General features: G+C 34.7%; 1 protein-coding gene across 17 annotated transcripts in view; it reads right to left on the reverse strand.

Moving 5' to 3' along the window:
- Chd9 (chromodomain helicase DNA binding protein 9) overlaps positions 1-18,899 on the reverse strand; it is a 251,656-nt gene that overhangs the window by 16,259 nt on the left and 216,498 nt on the right. For 9 of the 17 annotated variants that reach the window (XM_048792188.1, XM_048792196.1, XM_048792186.1 and 6 more), the window contains 7 exons: positions 14,867-14,909; positions 13,614-13,833; positions 10,568-10,770; positions 5,845-6,750; positions 4,728-4,891; positions 3,591-3,863; positions 2,585-2,753 (listed from right to left, as the gene is read on the reverse strand). In XM_048792188.1, coding sequence (XP_048648145.1) covers positions 2,585-2,753; positions 3,591-3,863; positions 4,728-4,891; positions 5,845-6,750; positions 10,568-10,770; positions 13,614-13,833; positions 14,867-14,909 — 1,978 coding nt within the window. The remainder of the gene's footprint in view (positions 1-2,584; positions 2,754-3,590; positions 3,864-4,727; positions 4,892-5,844; positions 6,751-10,567; positions 10,771-13,613; positions 13,834-14,866; positions 14,910-18,899) is intronic. The other 8 variants (XM_048792193.1, XM_015488737.2, XM_048792190.1 and 5 more) reach the window with 5 other exon arrangements.

Genomic DNA, 18,899 nt, shown 5'->3' on the forward strand with positions numbered 1-18,899 from the left:
CAGATATTGGAGTGCATTTTACAAATGCTATTGCTATCTTAAATCATCAAAAACAGAATGAAAACACAGAAGTATTATTAAGTCTGTTTTATAAATGAGATCAGAAGCATTACGTCATTTGCTCAATGTCACAAGAGTTAATAAAAGACAGAATTCAACCACAGGTTGCTTAGCTCTGTCATCATTTATCTGCTACTCCACATAGTTTCTGGAATGAGTACTTTAGTTTTGTCTTCTTGTTGTAACCTGTGCTATTTTACTTTCTTTCATGAATTAAGTTATATTTCACTTGGTGTGTTTATTTAGGCTTTCAAATAAAATTCAAAAGGTAATCACAAGAATAAAAAATGTACAGCCTTTTGAAAATTAAAAATTTCAATAAAAGCATTTGCTAAGCATCCAATTATAGACTCTGGGAGTACCTAATTTTAACATCTATGTAGTATCTAATTGTACGCCATGCTCTTTAGTAGCCACGTTATTAATGTAATCTACTCAACAGTGCAACCTCTTTCGTATTCCTGTTAATCATTTCACAAATAAGAACAGGCTCAAAAATGTTAAAGCTTTCCAAAAAGTCATGTCAAAAAGACAGATTCCAGATTTTCATATATACAATTAAGACAGATGAGGGCTGGGGCTGTAACTCGGTGGTGAAGCGCTTGCCTTTCAAGTGTGAGGCACTGGGTTTGATCCTCAGAACATAAAAATAAATAAAGAGGGGCTGGGGTTGTGGCTCATCGGTAGACCACTTGCCTAGTACATGCGAAGCACTGGATTCAATTCTCAGCACTACATAAAAATAAATAAGTAAAATAAAGGTATTATGTCCAACTACAAATAAAAAATAAATTAAAAAAGAAAATAAATAAATAAAGAGGTTGTGTCCATTTATAGCTAAAAAAAGGATGATATAATACTTAATAATAATTCTATATAGTGTCAACCTATTGTATAGTTGCAAAAGCAATGCTCCTATTGATACTATTAAAAACTTTAAAGAATTACTTATAGGTGAAGCCTATATAATATTCAACAGTAATATCAATAAAATGTACAGATGACAGAGTCAATCTGTACATTTATAGTGGAGTCATCAAGATAAGGGTTGTGATATTATTAAAGTCCATTTAGGTTAGACAAAAGCACACTTTTATCATCCCATCCATTCCCATTTTCTAGTGAAAAAGAAACTCCTTAATAATAGAACTCTAATTGTATAAAAACGGATGCTTGACAAAGCTAAACTAATTTAAAATTAAAAAGTGATAGTATCAGCAACTGGGAATAGCAATAAATTCAACATAACATTTATAAAAAAGCCTTGTTTTCCTAAAATGTAGGAACTCCATACACCATGCAAATACTGTAGTTCTGGAATGCTTCCAAGTATTCTGTAACACTGAAATAGAGTTCTTAGCCTTATATAATGAAGGTATAAAGAAATTCAACTCATTTCTTTGCTATAACTGAAATTAGAATTTTGGGAGATTAGTATGTGAGACTCAGTTGATCTGCAATGTCATTCTCAATTCTCAAAAACTTTACAAAGGACACAGGCAAAGCACAATTAGGTCAGGATAGAAACAATGTCTTCAGTACCTATAGAGCACAGGGCACCTAGTACCACTTACATACTCAGTAAATACTTATTGTTTCTATTTACCAAAATTTTAGAAGAAATATTACAGACATAAAGACAAGGTTCACTCTATACTGCTTATAAAGGCAGTATCTTTGAAAAGAACTGATAGGAGGTAAATTTACTTTCAAATAAAAAAGAAGTTTCTGACAATTAGAGCTGCCTAACAGTCAAAACAGTTTAAAATAGTAATAATCTTAGTCCTACAAGAATTGCATGAGGATAAAACTTCTGGGGATTAGTCATAACTCATTCCTGTATACTACAGTTATCTGGATTATTACTATTTTTGAAACTTTTAAACTTTCTAAAATTTCTCATTTTAATTTCTACCAATCACTATTAACTTTGTGACTTAGATGTTTTGCTTTTAATTTATGATCCCCATGCCTCAGCCTCCCAAGTAGCTGTGACTACAGGTAGGTCTGATGGTTTAGGTGTTGGTTTTTGAATTCACAATATACTTCAATATTGAAATGCTATTTAAACTTTATGTGTATGAAGTAATTTTACAAAAATGATGTCTTCAGCTGGACATGATGTGGCACATGCCTGTAATCCCAGCAGCTCTGAAGGCTAAGGCAGGAGGAGTTCCAAACCAGTCTTTAGCAACTTACTGAAGCCTTAAGCAATGTAGTGAGACCCTGTCTCAAAACAATAAAAAGGGCTGGGGATGTGGCTAAGTGGTTATGCATTCCTGGTACAAAAAGAGAGTCTTCACCAAAATATTCAAGCCTGCAAACTAAACTGACCTCTGTGATTTAAAATGTCATATTAAAAGCTCTATATTTATTAAAATTCAAGCTATAGTTATTACGTTATAGACTTAACACTGGTTCAGACATTAAAGGAAAAAAATGAATTTTTACTATGAGAATCATAAAAGAATTCTGAAATGGTAGGAAATATTTCATAATAAGAAAAATATTATATGCATTTCACCTGATACAGGCATAGATTTTGGAAAATTGACGAGGCTTGTCTCTGACGCACTTTGAAGTTCCCGAAGTCGAGTCAGGTACTGCTGCTGCCCCAGAGCACCATCTTCACTATCAAATGGTCTTTTTTGGGCAAGCCCTTGCTTCTGAAATGTCAACTTCAAACCACCTTCCTGTTTAAAAAGACACCATTATTAAAACAGAAAATGTTAACAAAAATCTTATTGTAGGATAGTAAAAGAAAATTTTTACTTAGAAAAAGTAAAATAGTGGGCTGGGGTTATGGCTTGGTGGTAGAACACTTGCCTAGCACGTGGGAGGCACTGGGTTCAATCCTCAGCACCACATAAAAATAAATAAAATAAAGGTATTGTGTCCAACTACAACTAGAAAATAAATATTAAAAAAAAAGTGAAGTAAAACCCTGAAACATAAGTGAAGTTCCCCTCTTCTTTATAAATCAATTGAATAAAAAATATCTACAATGAATCATTTCTATCTTAAGTGAAAAAAATTCATGTACCATATACTTTTCAAAGCAAAACAGTACTAGTACATTTTCAGCTTTAATCATACATCTCTAGGTACATTATTCATAGTAACACACAGATGATGTTACCTATATTTTAGATACCTAGTAATCAACCAAGATTCAAAAATTCTATTAAAATAAACAGTATAATAACAGGACATGCTAAATGTTTAAAAGAGGAAGTACAGTTATATATTAAAATATTAAACAAAAAAAATCAAAACATAAATTGTCACACTGTTTAAGAAAGCATCTTGATCAGCAGAACAATTTTCAGAAGTATAAGGAGAGAAACATATTTAATGATGATCCCTCTAGTATTCAAGTTTAATAACCTGGATATCAAAAAAGAAAATGCAAATACCAGAAGACAAGTATGTGAAGAAAGGAAGAGTTAAGAGCAGGCAGCCATTTGCAGGAAAAGCATGCTGCACACCGCAATCGCAATCAGGCCCTAGGGCAATAAAAATACACATACGTCTTTGATTTTCACTGTAAACTCCTTTTCTCGTACATGCTTCTTCACCTTTGACATCTGTGTTGACTGATCATGTTCTTCTTTGACACCAGCACCTGGGGGAGTGGGAACACTGGGCTCGCTATATTCTGCAGCTGCTCCGGGGCTGTCCAGTAGTTTTGTGGTATAGAAAGAAGCCACTGTGTTAGCATCATAACTTCTTCTAGCAGAAGGCCACTTCCCTTTCAGAACTGTTTGACAAATACTGTCCAGCCGGTTGATCATCACACGATCCTAGAAAAGTGTGCAACATCAAAGGACAGTTTTAATAATTAGGCCAAGGGCAGGGGCTGGGGCTCAGTGGTAGAGCTTGCCTAGCATGTGTGAAGCTCTAGGTTCAATCCTCAGCACCACATAAATAAACTAAATAAATGAAGGTATTGTGTCCACCTACAACTACTACTACTAATAATAATAATAATTTTAAAATAATAATAATTAGGACAAACTTTTGGAGATCCAACTCATTCCCTAAAGTTGAGGATTTCTGTACTAGTCTTGTAACATAATAGATGGAGTTCACCCATTTTTAATCCAGTCTTAGCTGCTTTTTACCACTGATACTTCATGTACTTAAATGCACTTTTTTTTTAAAGGTCAGAATTGGCTATAATGAATTTCTTTAAAGCATCTCAGTTGAAAGCATGTATTAACTTGAATATAAGGATTCATTATCTTTTACTCTAAACATGTTTGGGGTACCAGGGATTGAAACCAGTGATGCTTAATCACTGAGCCACATCCCCAAACTTTTTTTTTTTTTAAACTTGCTAAGTTTCTTAGGGCCTCACACCAAGTTACTGAGGCTGGTTTTGAACTTGCAATCCTCCAGCCTCAGCCTCCCAAGCCACTGGGATTACAGGTGTGTGCCACCATGCCAAGCTACTCTAAACATTTTAAAGTTATGTTGAGAAGCATACACATTAAAGTAGAACTAATGTAATGGATGGATATGACATATATATTGATGCTAATGCCAAAATGTCATTCCACATTTTACAATTACTTATTTTTTCACATAATAAGAAAATACCAATATAGAAAATACTATATAGCAACATAGAAAACTGCTAAAACATCAATAAATCATTCCTTTACCTTTGGCCAATATGAAGCTGCCAGCATGTATCCACCCTGTAAGAAGTAAGCAGATTCTGGTGTCCCATTGTTTATTTGGAAACTATCCTGGGTCTCATCCTGGGTAGTGCTCAGTGATGCAACACTTTCTTCATCATAGGCTTTCATGTGAGGGGTACTTTCTGCTAAGAATAATTATAATCATTTAAAAATGACTGCACAAGACAATTTTATATGCACTTATTTTTATTTTTTTGCAATGCTGGGGATCAAACTCAGGGTTTTATGCATGCTAGCAAGTGTTCTACAACTGAGCTACATTCCCAATCTCTTCATATATGCTTTCACAAATCTAATATTCAGAGATATTTGAAAATGTAAAAGTAAAAATAAATGGTAGAAAAAAATGGTTTTTATAAAAAAGGAAAAATTCACCTAGATTACAGTAAAGTAACCATTACTTTTAGACTGACTTCTGATTGGAAGACTTTATCTGGATTGAGAGAAATACAAATACTTGATGGGTGTACCATAATTGTTATTCTTTGTGGTAACCCCGAATGTTATGCCTAAGGAGTAGTTATAAGAGATTCTGGTTCCTGTAGGGTAGGAGGCTCTTTAAGTTAGAGTGGATCTAGCACATGCTTAGTGTTGACTCATTTTCCTGAGCCTGAAAGATACTTGCAAAGATACTTGCAGAGGAGAACCACTTAACACTACCCTGAAGACAAGCTGTAGGTCTTATCTTATATCCTTCTGAGTAGACAGGTGTCAAGTATGGGCCATTATACTCTTATTTGCCTATTTAAGATTCCTGGTAATTGTTATGCAACATTAACTTTTGTTTGCTAACTGATCAACTTGTTCCAGGGGAAAACGTACTACCAAATGTAAGGCAATTTACTGTGTAAAACTTTTAATTTTTTCAGACTAATCTGTTTTGCAATGTCTTGCATACTGATTAGGGAACATATACCAGTAGTTCTAGTTTCGTTTTCAACACAATGAATTTCTAGGAAAAGCTGTATGCATAAAATTTGAGCTAAGAATTTTAAGCATGCTTAAGTTATCTAAATCAAATTTTCATTTTCCCTTGAAAAGTTCTCTTAAAAATAGTGAAATTACTTTATGCATATACCTCGCTTTTGGACTTCCTCTTCTTCACTGTCACTTTCTTCTGATGAAGATGAAGAGGATGAGGAGGAGGAAGAGGAGGAGGAAGATGAAGATGATGCTGACGAACATGATGAGGATGAAGAAGAACTAGAGCCTGATCGAGAATGGGAACAAGAAGAGGAGGAAGACGAAGAAGATGATGATCTGGAAGAACAGGATGATCTCTCAGAATCAGAATCAGAATCAGAACTAGATTCTGATCCTCTTTTGTGGACTCTCTGTTTCTTAGAAGCTGGGTTTGGAGTTAGGGGTTCTGTTCTGGCTGCAACCATGCGTCTGTCTGTTTCAACTTTTCCACCAGATTTCTGGTCTCCAGTAGCCTGTGATAAAACACCATTCTTTGGACTTACAGGCTCAGACTTTATTAGTGTCCTGGTTTCCACAGAAGACATAGATTCTTCTTCAGAAGACTGAGGCTCTTCTTTAAGGGTTTCACTTTTAACTTTCATATCCTCTAGAATAATACCTTTAGCATCTAGAAGCCTAGGTAAAGAAGTAAGAGGAGAAGTGGAAAGTGCTACTTGGTATTGCTGTAAAAGTGGGGTAGACGTCCTTGAATGAGTCATCTTACTTTGACTGTAGTTCCTTTGAGCTGCCATAAATGAGAGCTCAGGATCACGAAGAATATGATAATCTGTTCGGCTGACCCCATGTTTAGCAGCGCCAATAAGCAAATCTCTATCATGAGGGCCACATTCCCACCAGACTGGCAAGTCTGGATTTGGATGGCAAAGCTTCAAGCGTTCAAACAACTGTGGATGTCGAAGGGCCTGCTCCCGTACTTTCCTTAGAAGTTCAATGCGATACAAAGTCCTAGAAGCCCGTTCTTCTGTGATTGGTTGGATAAAAATATTTGGATCTACCAATTCTGCATTGAAACAAAGACAAAAATTTCAACTTCAAAAATACTTTATTAGAGACTTAAAAGAAATAACATAATGTCTAAAACACATCTCTACTCAGTATCATTGTACAATTTCCAAAATTTCTTTTTAATATTTTTACATAAGAAAATAAATTTTAAAAATAATTAATAAAAAATATGAAAGATTAGTCAGGTGTGATGGAACATGCCTGTAATTCCAGTGACTTGGGAGGCTGAGGCAGGAGGATCACAAGTTTGAGGACAGCCTTAAGAATTTAGTGAGGCCCTAAGCAAATTAGCAAGATCTTGTCTCAAGAAAGAAAAAAAGGAAGGAAGGAAAAGGAAAGGAGACTGGGGATGTGGCTCAGTGGTAAAGCACCCCTGGGTTCAATCCCTAGTAAAATAAATAAATAGGGCTGGGGATGTAGCTCAGTTGGTAGAGTGCTTGCCTCATATGTATAGGGACCTGGGTTCAATCACCAGTATCTAAATAAATCAATAACAAAACACAAAGTACAGATCTTCTAAAATAACTAAAAAGTAAGACTATTTTTGAAGTATGCTAATTAACTAGAAATTTACTTTTAAGAAATTCCCTATAAACTGATCAAGAGGAAAAACATTTGTTTAAACTCACTTAAAATACAAAATAGAGGAGATGGGATTGTGGCTCAGCAATAGAGTGCTCGCCTAGCATGGGCGGGACCCGGGTTTGATTCTCAGCACCACATTAAAAAAAATAAAGGCATTGTGTCCATCTCTCTCTCTCTCCTTTAAAAAAAAAAAACACACACAAAAATAGAGGACTGGGGTTGTGGTTCAGCGGTAGAGTGCTCACCTAGTGTGTGTGAGGCACCGTGCTCCTCAGCACCACATATAAATAAATAAAAATAAGGTATGTGTCCAACTTAAAAAAAAAATGGCATCTTAAACTGCACAAGTAACTTAGGGCATCACAGTGAACTCATAGGAGAACCAAGGAATTTTTCAAATTGAGAGAAACACAAGCATATCTGCCAAATACCATACAAACTACCAGCTGGAGGTAGTTCACTTTCAGCATTAGATTATGTTCCATTACTTTTGAAGAGGTCATATATTTGTGAATCTAGGTTACTAGTATTTAGCAAGCACTTAAAAATATTGCAGGGACCAACCTAGGGAGCTCCTAATGGCCAAATTTGGAATAATTTCAGCTAAAAAATTGGATTATAACCTATAGAATAAAATAAAATTTCATGAATTCATATTGATAGGAATGAGTAATTGATTAAATAGAGAAGGAGAAGAAACAGTTCTTCCTTGAAGCAGAATTCTATAGAAAAACTGTTACAGATAAGATTTAGTTTCTGACAGATACTAAAATCAATGGGTGACAATTTGAGGAGAAATTGAATTTTTGAGACTCCTCAAGATATTTGTTAACTATAGGGGCAAAAATATAGTGGAAAAACACATCATAAACTATCTAAACAATTAAAATCAACATCATCAGTAATAAGAGACTGACATCTTGAACTACATGAAACTACATTGTGAGAAAGACAAATAATTTCTGTTACTCCAGCTTAAAATACACTATCTCAATCCAATCATGTGAAAACACAAGACAAACCCAAATCAAAGGATATATGGCAAAAAATTATTCAATGTTTTTCAAGGTACCAAGATAAAAATTACTAACAACCTGTTACAAACTATAGGAGGTTAAGGAAAAAGAACAACCAATTACAATGTGGAATCCTGAAACAAAAATGTACACTAGTGAAAAAACTGGTAAAATTCAATCAACAATAGTCAGCCTCCTACATTCATGGATTCTGCATCCATGGACTCAACTAACATTGGATGGAAAATAAAAAACTTGTGTCTGTACTAAACATGTATGGACTTTTCTGCCCTAAACAATACAACTATTTGCATAGTATTTATATTGTATTAGGTATTAAAAGGAATCTAGACATGATTCAAACTCTAGGAGAATATATATAGGTTATATGTAAATACTGCCCAATTTATTTAAGGACTTGAGCATCCTTGGGTTTTAATATTCTCTGATGTCCTAGAACCAATCCCATGTGTATAATGGAGTTATGCTAACATTAATTTCCTGGTCTGATGATTATAATTAGTTAGGTTAAGATTTTAACATTGGGAGAGGCAGGGTGAGAAATATATGCAAACTTGTTGTTTATTTATTTATTTATTTTTGCAACTTGTCTGTAAGTCTAAACGTAATTCAAAACAAAAGCAACACTGTATTAAAAAAAAAATCAAGGAAATATTGGTACCGACTACAATCACAATTTGAGAATTTATATAGTACCCCAAAGGTACATAAATCCTATTAGGAGATAATTGTGGACATTTAAGAAATAAATACAAATACTTAATTTTTTTTTCAGTATTTGCTATTATGTTTTCAAATAATTACTAGATCACTAGGACATAACAGACCTGAAAGTATAATGAAACCTACTTTTAACAGACCTGAAAGTATAATGAAACCTACTTGCAGCAGCTAGTATTTGGGTAATCAAGTGATTAGCTACTGGATAGACTGACAAAAACATTTGTAAGAAAATAAATTAAGAGGCTGGAGTTGTGGCTCAATGGTACAGCACTTGCCTGGCATGTGTGAGGCCCTGGGTTCAATCCTCAGCACCACATATAAACAAACAAACAAACAAACAAATAAACAAATAAAAATAAAAGATCCATTTAAATAAAAGAAAATTAAAATAAGAAACATGTGAGCCACTGGGTTAAATCCTGAGTATCACACCATAAATAAATAAACAAACAAATAAATAAATAAATAAATAAAATGAATATATGTGTCCATCTACAACTAAAAATATTTGTGTATACCCACATGTATACACATATAGTTTGTGTGTGCACATAAACACACATACGAAAACCTACATGGAATTTATGTCTTTTATAAAAACACACATGCACACACACGCACACACACACACACACGAATGATATGGCTCACACAAGGGACAAGAGAGGTCAAACTACAAAATAAATTTTGTGTGTGCATCTATACTTTTGCAATACTGGGGATCAAATCCAAGGCCTTGCCCATGTTAGGTAACTGGTCTACCACTGAGTCATACTTTCAGCCCCACCACTTAAATAATAGTCAATAAAAAAAAATGGAGACAGGGCTGGGGTTGGGGCTCAGGGATAGAGCACTTGCTAGCACATGCAAAGCCCTGGGTTCCTTCCTCAGCACTAAAAAAAAAATCAATCAATTAAAAAAAAGGTAATGTGAAAAAAAAAAAAAAAGAGAGAAAACTGCTCATACTGAGTATTATTGACAAGAACTGCTACAGGATGAGAATGAGTTATTTCTCTGGGCTTTGAAGACGCTAAAATTCATTCCAGAATAGTTCCTTAACTAAGCTTAATTCATTATCTTTTTTTTTTTTTTTAAGATAGCCCTAAGTGGAGATCATATACAAAAATTCTTTAAAATGTCTCACAAGACAGGGCTTCATTTCTTGAAAAATTATTCAGATAAATAATTCCTTTAGCAAAGTTTCTAAAATATGGACTAAAGACATAGGTTAGTTCTGTTTAGCAAAATCTATCCTTTACCTTCCACTCATTCCTAATCATAAATCTGTGGTCAAATGTGAAATATCTTAAAATTAAGTATTTTTTTATTCTCTTTAGAGACAAATTTTAATAGTATGATTAAGAAATGGAGGATCTTTAAGCATAGGTTATTTAAAATTCTGAAATATTTCTGAATTTTAGTGATTTTGCTTCTTTAACCAAAACAAGGGGGAAAATTTATACATACCTTCTTTGGAAGGAAGACGACAAACCCTCCGACACATGGACATGAATGCATACAAATATTTCTCCAAACTTTCATCAGTTTTCTTATGTAACCTAGCCATAGCTCTAAATTTTGTCCAATCAAATTGGCCTCGATCAGGGTCAAAAACAACTCCAAATGTAGATACAACTCGATAAAAGTCAGCTTCTTCTCTTCTGGTCCATCTATTTTGATTCAGATTAAAGTAAAAACCACATTGGTCAATACACATTATTACTGAAATGTAATGGCTATCACACAAACTTCAAACATTTCTAGTACTTAACACTTTATTTTTGTTACTGAGGATTGAACCCAGGGGAATTCAGTCACTGAACCACATCGCTGGGCCTTTTTATATTTTATTTTGAAACAGGGTCTTGCTAAATTCCTTAGGGCCTTGCCAAGTTGCTGAAGCAGGCTTTGAACTGGTGATCCTTCTGCCTCAGCCTTCCAAACTGCTGGGATTACAGGCACTCACCACAATACCCAGCAGTACCTAACACTTTAAAACACACTTTTTATGGCAGGGAGGGGCTTACGGGGGACGAATCCAGGATCATTCCACCTCTGAGCTACTTACACAGTCCTTTAAAAAAAAAAAAATTGAGACAGGGTGTTGCTAAGTTGCCAAGGTTGGCCTTAAACTTATGATCCTCCTGCCTCAACTTCTTAAATTCCTGGGATTATAGGCATGTACCACCATGCCCAGCTATTTTCAACCACGTTTATAGTGTAAGGTAGTATTTATTATTGTAAGAGTTAAATAAATAAGGAATTTTAGGAGGGGACAAGTAATGAAAGGATCAGTTCAGACATGAACAATTAAGAAAAACACCACTGAGTAGGTGGCATTTCACAAGGTAATATGGGACAAGAATAAGATGGGGGAGCGGTGTTAGTAAGATAGCATGGAAAAAGCAAAGTATAAAGTACATTATTTTGTTGGGATGATGAGGATATGGCTCATACACGCGACAAAGCAAGAGAAAGCGGGGTCAAATAATGAAATGCTTTAAATGCCTGGCTTAATAACCTCTTTTTAGGTAACATAACCTAAAAAGGGTAATGTTATCATCATAAATCACAGATCTCCAAACTTTAGTACCTCCATTTATAAAAACTTTTCCTTGCTTAACTCACTGAATTGTTAGTGAAAAAAAGCATATGACAAAGAACTTAGAAATATATTAATGAGCCATTTTTTATCATAGTTATACATTAATGACAATGTAAAAATAAAAACATCAAGTCTAGGAAGCCAATCAACTCATATGAACCTGAGTGATAAGAACAGGGATGGAATAGGAATGGAGTGGGGCAGTGGTAAGCACCTGTAATCATAGACTCAGGAGGCTAAGGCAGGAGGAACACAAGTTCAAGGCCAGCCTTAGCAACTTAGCAAGGCTCTAAACAAGTTAGTGAGAACCTATCTCAAAATAAAAAATAAAGGGGCTGGGATTGTGGCTCAGTGGTAGAGTGCTTGCCTGGCACATGCGAGACCCTGGGTTTGATCTTCAGCACCACATAAAAATGAATAAAATAAAGGTAAAAAATAAATATTTAAAAAAATGAAAAATAAAAAGGGCTGGGGATGTGGCTTAGTGACTAAGTGACTCTGAGTTCAATCATTAGTACAAATAAAAACAACAACAACAAAAAATTGGGGTACTAAGTTAAGACTAGGTAATACATTCTGGTAAAAGGAATTATATTGAGAAAAGATAGAAATGAACTGAAGCCTAACTGAAAAGAACTTTGAATTTAGGCTTAAAAATATAAGATTTCATATCTATTTTAAACAAGGAGCCACTGAACACCAAGATAAAACTATTTATTATTTTAGGAAGACTAATATGGATCCAACAAACCGAGGGAAAATGTGTACAATATATTAATGATGGCCATAAATTGTTTGTTTGCATTGAGACATGGAATCTATTTCCTTTCCCTTACATCTGGGCTGGCCCTGTGACATTTTTGACCAAGACAAAGTGGCAGAAGTGACACTATATAATTGTTGAGACTGGGTCTTAAGAAATCAGCAGCAACTGGCTTTGCTACTTTCTTGTTTGAAATGATTTGTCTTACAATTAGGGTTCCCAGCTGGCAACTAGCACCAACTGCCAGCTATGTGAGTGAGTGAGGTCAATCTTCCATCTATTTCAGAACCCCAGCCTATGCTTGCATACAAAATAGATGAAACACTTGGTTAACTCAAACAATCAAAAGAAATAAATGAATACTATTTCAACATGTTTTAGGATAGTCTGTTATACATTGGATAACTTGAATAATATATTTACAAAGGTAATATTTAAAACTTAAGCTAGGATAGCTAAAATCTTAGGTTTCATACAGTGATTTATGTTCCAGAGAATATCCTATAAACCAGGTTTAATAAGGAGGCTAGTGTACTGATTAACATTGCTATTCTTTTCCATGCACTCTTTTTCTAAATAAGTTGGAAACTTTTGGAATAAGAGAAGTTTGCCTGTCTTCTTTACAAGGTCTCTTGCATTTTCTTTTCATTAACACCAGTAGTTTCTAAGGACACATTCTTGTATGAATTAGAGGTGAACTTGCTTTCCATACATTCTTACATTCTGTAATTGTCTTAATATAAAATAAGAAAACAGAATTTTATTTCACACAATTTTAACTTCTGTTGTATTGATAGTTTTATTCTTGGGTTTGCTCTGCATCTCCTTTTAAAAAATAACTCAATGTTCCTAAAATGAAAAGAGTGATTAAATATGAAGTATGGCTAATAACTATAAGATGCAATAATCTTTATTAGTTTTATCATAATTCTTCATATATAAGTGAGTATATTGCAAAAAAACTTTACTTTGATCAGTTAGCAAGATAATCACATCCTAACAGGCTTCAGAATAAACAAATATATTTCGATACTATATTAAATACTTAGGGGCTAGGGGCATAGTTCAATGACAGAGCACTCTAGTCTAGAATGTATGACTTCTTGCATATATCCCCTTAAAAAAAATTAGTGCTATTATCTTACCTCTGTTGTCTTTCTATCTTGGCTGCCATTTTAGGATTAAGAGTGGCTTCATCATAAAGAGGATGCATTACACTGGCAGGCACTGAGAAGGTTGGTTGTATCTGCTGGATTTGTCTGTTTTTATTAGTACGCTGATATGCAGTGATGAGTCGTCTCAACCGTGTGGTTAAAGCTGACTGAGTAGGCCAATAAATTTTATCACCCTCCATCAGTTGACCATCTATATTTAAATTCATATTAAATTAATCTCAATTTAATTAGAAACAAAACATTTTTAGTTATTGGGAGGAATATACACCTTAGAAATTCATTATGATAATGTTGTAGCTTTTAAGATTTTCTTTACATAATAAATATAGGATCTAATACTTTGCTTACAGGTATAATATTACAATAATGCCATAATTAATGTTTACCTGTTCACATTAAGCAACCCCACTTTCTTAGCTGAACTATAGGAGGCAGAGGCATGGATTTCCAGGGAGGGATAAGCGTATTCCAGCAACAATTTGTTTCTTTCTTAATATTGGAAGGAAGTAGAAGCTTTGGATCATGCTCAGAAAAGCTTTGTAGAAACTTTTATACAGAACTGGGAATGTGATGGTCATCATTATCCAAAGTATGTGTATAAAGAATTGGTATGAATATACTTTGTATACGATGAGAGACATGAAAAATTGTGCTCTATATGTGTAATATGAATTTAATGCATTCTGCTGTCATATAATTAAAAAATTAATTAAAAAACAATAAAAAAGGATGGTTCCTCATGTACATATGGAAAGCATAAGAAATTGAATGTATTGCTACATTAACACTTGATGATGTGTTGATAAAGTCTCCCATATAAGTTTATTAATAATCAAGCCATAGAATCACCAGTATCAATGCTACAGAAACCCAGTGACCCACTGAGTAAAGATGTGCAACAACAAAAAACATTGTTAAATTAAAAAATCAATGAATGTGGGGCTGGGGATGTGGCTCAAGTGGTAGCGCGCTCGCCTGGCATGCGTGCGGCCCGGGTTCGATCCTCAGCACCACATACAAACAAAGATGTTGTGTCCACCGAAAAATAAATAAATAAATATTAAAAAAAAAAATCAATGAATGTATCTTATGATTACAAATATATTCAATAAAGAATTTACATACATAGCAACATTATAAAACTGGGATTGTTTATTGATCTCATAGTGTCATGAGAATGTGAAATTACAAAAATACAAAATAAAGAAGTAAATGCAACTTACCTCCATCTGCTATAACAAGATCTCCGGGTGAGGAAACATCATCCTTTAAAACAGAAAAAAATTGCCACAGGTAATTGGGTTAAGAGAATCAATCTTCTTTGTAATAGAGAATGTTTTTTGTAATAGAATAAATAATTAATTTAGCAAAAATAAAACTTGTAATACCTTATTCCCAATTCTCAGCCTGACACTCTAGACCAGTCACTGTTTGCTTAAGACTATTTACTTTTCTATTATTACTTTTAAAACAGTATTTTTCTCCTCTATTTTTCCAATTATGTCATAGGATTTATTGCTAATTTTTTTTCTCTGTGTACCAACTCTCAAAAACTTTATTCATTTCCATATTTGACAACCTACAAATCCTTTCTTTTTTAGCCTTGAATAGTTTACTTGTACTGTAGTTCCAATTTTTGTCCATCATCAGAGCGTCTTCAATTAGGCAGCCTAACAATATATTATACTTAGTACTTTGGCAATCTATTTCAATGTCTATTAATTTCTATTATCATTTTAGAAAAGTCAGAAGTTAGAATTATCATAATTTCTGTGTAGAATGGCTCTTTGTTTCATTTCAGTTTATGGCATCTCTTCTTCTTAATTAATTTGGTACCAGGGATTGAACCCAGTGGTGCTTAAGCATCGAGCCACCTCCCCAGCCATTTTTTTACATTTTATTTCAAGACAGGGTCTTGCTAAGCTTAGAGCCACATTAAGATGCTGAGGCTGGCTTCGAACTTGTGATCCTCCTGCTTCAGCCTCCAAAACTGCTAGGATTACAGGTGTGTGCCACTGCAACTGGCTGATCATGGCTTTAAAAATTTTTTTTTGAATTATTTATTATTTTTATGTGACTGGCCACATAGAGTCCTACACACCTCTCCAGTACCACTCACCTGGAGAAGTTGCCCTGGATGCCAGCTACTGTTTTCTCTCCCTTCCCAAACAGATCCAACTTGGACTGTAGCTGCACTGCCTCATAACAAGGAGATTCTGATGGTTTCTTTCTTTTTTCTTTTTGGTACTAAGGATTGAATGCAGAGGTACTTTACCACTACATGCCCAAACCTTTTTATTTTTTATTTTAAGGAAGGGTCTCACTAAGTTGGTTAGGGCCTTGCTAAATTGCTGAGGTTAGCCTTGAACTTGGGATCCTCCTGCCTCAAGCCTCCCAAGCTGCTGGGATTATAGGTATGCACCACTAAGCCCGGCTTGATGCTGGTGTTTTAAAACTTCTTTTGTTTGTCTTATTTGTAGAAACTCTAGGATGTTTTTATAGAGTGAATTTAGTTTCATTTATCTTGCAAAGACTCATTTTATTTCTTAAATCTGGGATTCATATCTTTCAAGAGCTGGAAATTTTTCAGATAATATACTTTCCATTGTGCTGGTTATTAATTAATCATCTCTCTTCTCAATATTTATTGCCTCTCTAAACTGTTTAAATATGTTTTCCTCTACTAGCCAGTATGATGTTAAGCTTTGTCAACAGAAGGAAGTAGAGAAATCACATAGGAGAAAAAGATTTTTCCTTTCTAGTTCTGGTGAGCTCAGCTCTCACCATATAAGATGCTTCCTGAGTGCCCACTTCCTGTAATTTGAGCAGTTTATTTAGCATCTACTGGCCCTAATTTTTTTTCCCCCCAGCTACCTCTGACTTGGGCAGACTTACAACAAAGTATCCATACAACTTCCTTGGCAACCCTAGAGGGCAGATTTCCTGCAAGTGGGAACCAGTACAGCAGCATAACAACTTTTTTTTGCCATTCAGTGAGCCATAGCAATGTCCTCCCAACAAAGTCTGGGCCGAGGCTCTGGGTAGACGGGGCTCTACCTTGGATGCTCTACTTTAGTCCTAAGAGAGGAAGATGCTCCTTCAATTCATGATTCCTAAATTTCTTAGAATTCTCTTTTTAAAAATATTTTTTTTAGTTGTAGATGGACACAATACCTTTATTTATTTATATGTGGTGCTGAGGATTGAACCCAGTGCCTCATACGTGTGAGCAAGTGCTCTTTCACTGAGCCACAATCCTAGCCCTCTTAGAGTTCTCTGTAACTTTCAGTATTATTCTTTCATTATTGCAATCACAAAATAATAAATAATTATTTACATTAAACTGTTTGAATTACTATGTGGTTTCTCTCTACTCCAGAATGAGCCATTGCACACCACTTTCAGAATTTCCTTAAATCTGTTTTACAAAGCATTTCTTCTCTCATGAGGTATATCTAATTTGTTTGTCTAACAAAATGCTTAACCTAGTCAGTGAGTTTTAAATGGAAATGACTACATTTCTCATTGTTACATGTATATACAATAATTTTTCACATATTCCTTGTCTATTTCTTCACATATTCCTTGTCTATTTCTTGGGTCTGACTATGTTGCCTAGGCTGGCCTCAAACTTCCAGGGTAATCATTTCTCCTATGCACCTGGAATTACAGGTATATGACACTGTACCTGGCTTTCCTAGTCTTTTAAAATCATCTTGTCTTTTATTTAGTTCCTGGTTCTTTCTTTATGGTGTTTAATCATTTAAAATTTTGCTTATTTTCTATTTCAATGGATGCATTATCAGAAATTCTCAAGACTCTAGAGGCTACAGTTGTGGCTCAGTGTAGTGATTTACTTAGCATGTGTGGAGCACTGGGTTTCATCCTCAGCACCACATAAAAAAATTTAAAAATTGGCTGGGGATGTGGCTCAAGCGGTAGCGTGCTCGCCTGGCATGCGTGCGGCCCGGGTTCAATCTTCAGCATCACATACAAAAACAAAGATATTGTATCCGCCGAAAACTGAAAAAATGAATATTAAAAATTCTCTCTAAAAAAAAAAAAAAAAAAAACCCAAAAACTTTCACAATAAATGATTGATATTTTAAAAAAATTAAAAATTAACAAATAAGATCAAGATTAAAAAAAAAGTTATTGCCTATAATCCCAGTGGCTCAGGAGGCTGAGGTAGGAGGATTGTAAGTTCAAAGCCAGCCTCAGCAAAAGTGAGGCACTAAGCAACTCAGTGAGACGCTGTCTCTAAATAAAACAAAAAATAGGGCTGGGGATGTGGCTTAGCGGATGAGTGCCCCTGAGTTCATTACCCGGTAGACCTCCACCCCGGAAAAATAAAAAAAAAAAAAACAGTTGAAAAAATTCTCAGAACTCTAAACTTGTTCTTTGTAATATGTTAACATCTTTTATGGCAAACTTTTTTTTTTTTTTTTTTTTTTAAGCAGGAAACAGTTTTATTTGGCTGCAGCCAGATCCAGAGGGTACAGCCTTTGCTATAATCATCAATCCCCTGAACCCTGAGTTCAGGGAGTTTCAGAGATTTATACCCATCATGTAAGGGGAGGGGCTCAGAAGTTCTCAGTCTGCAGAAGTTCACATAAAAGCAGCTTTTTCTTTCACTGTTCTGGTCATTGTGGCAAACTTTTCCTCATGTATTTTTTAAATGTTGGCTTCATCTTCAGGAATCATGTAATCTGCATTAAAGAAGTTGTTGCTTATGGAGTTGTTTTTCCTGCCCCTGCCCTGGCTCCTATATTGGGGATCAAAACTAGGGTCTGACACTTGCTAAACAAATGCTCTACTGCTGAGCAATACACCCAGCATTTTTCAAACAGGATGTTGCTAATTCATCCAGGTTGGCCTTAAATTTATGACCCTCCAGTTCCTCAACCTCCTGAGTAGCTAAGATTACAGGCATGTGTCACTGTACCTAGCTACGGACCTCCTGTTTATTTACATTCTTTTCTCGAGGGTTCCTGGATTAAGCAGATGAAGTAAAAGAACCAAACCATAAACCCATAAGAAGGTAGTCTTATGGTTATAAATTATTAATGGATATAATATTTTTTTTCCTACCCAGAACCCATGTTGAAATAAATTTCCCTGTTCTTATCTTGTGCTGTTTGTCCAAAAAATACTGGCCTTTGAGAGTCCAGACTTCATACAGTATTTTAGTTCACATTATAAATACACGCTGACATGAACCTTCTCTCTCATTCTCATATTTAATGTTCTTAGTAA

Source organism: Marmota marmota, unplaced genomic scaffold, assembly GCF_001458135.2.
Source record: "Marmota marmota marmota unplaced genomic scaffold, marMar, whole genome shotgun sequence".
In the NCBI taxonomy this organism is placed as follows: domain Eukaryota; kingdom Metazoa; phylum Chordata; class Mammalia; order Rodentia; family Sciuridae; genus Marmota; species Marmota marmota.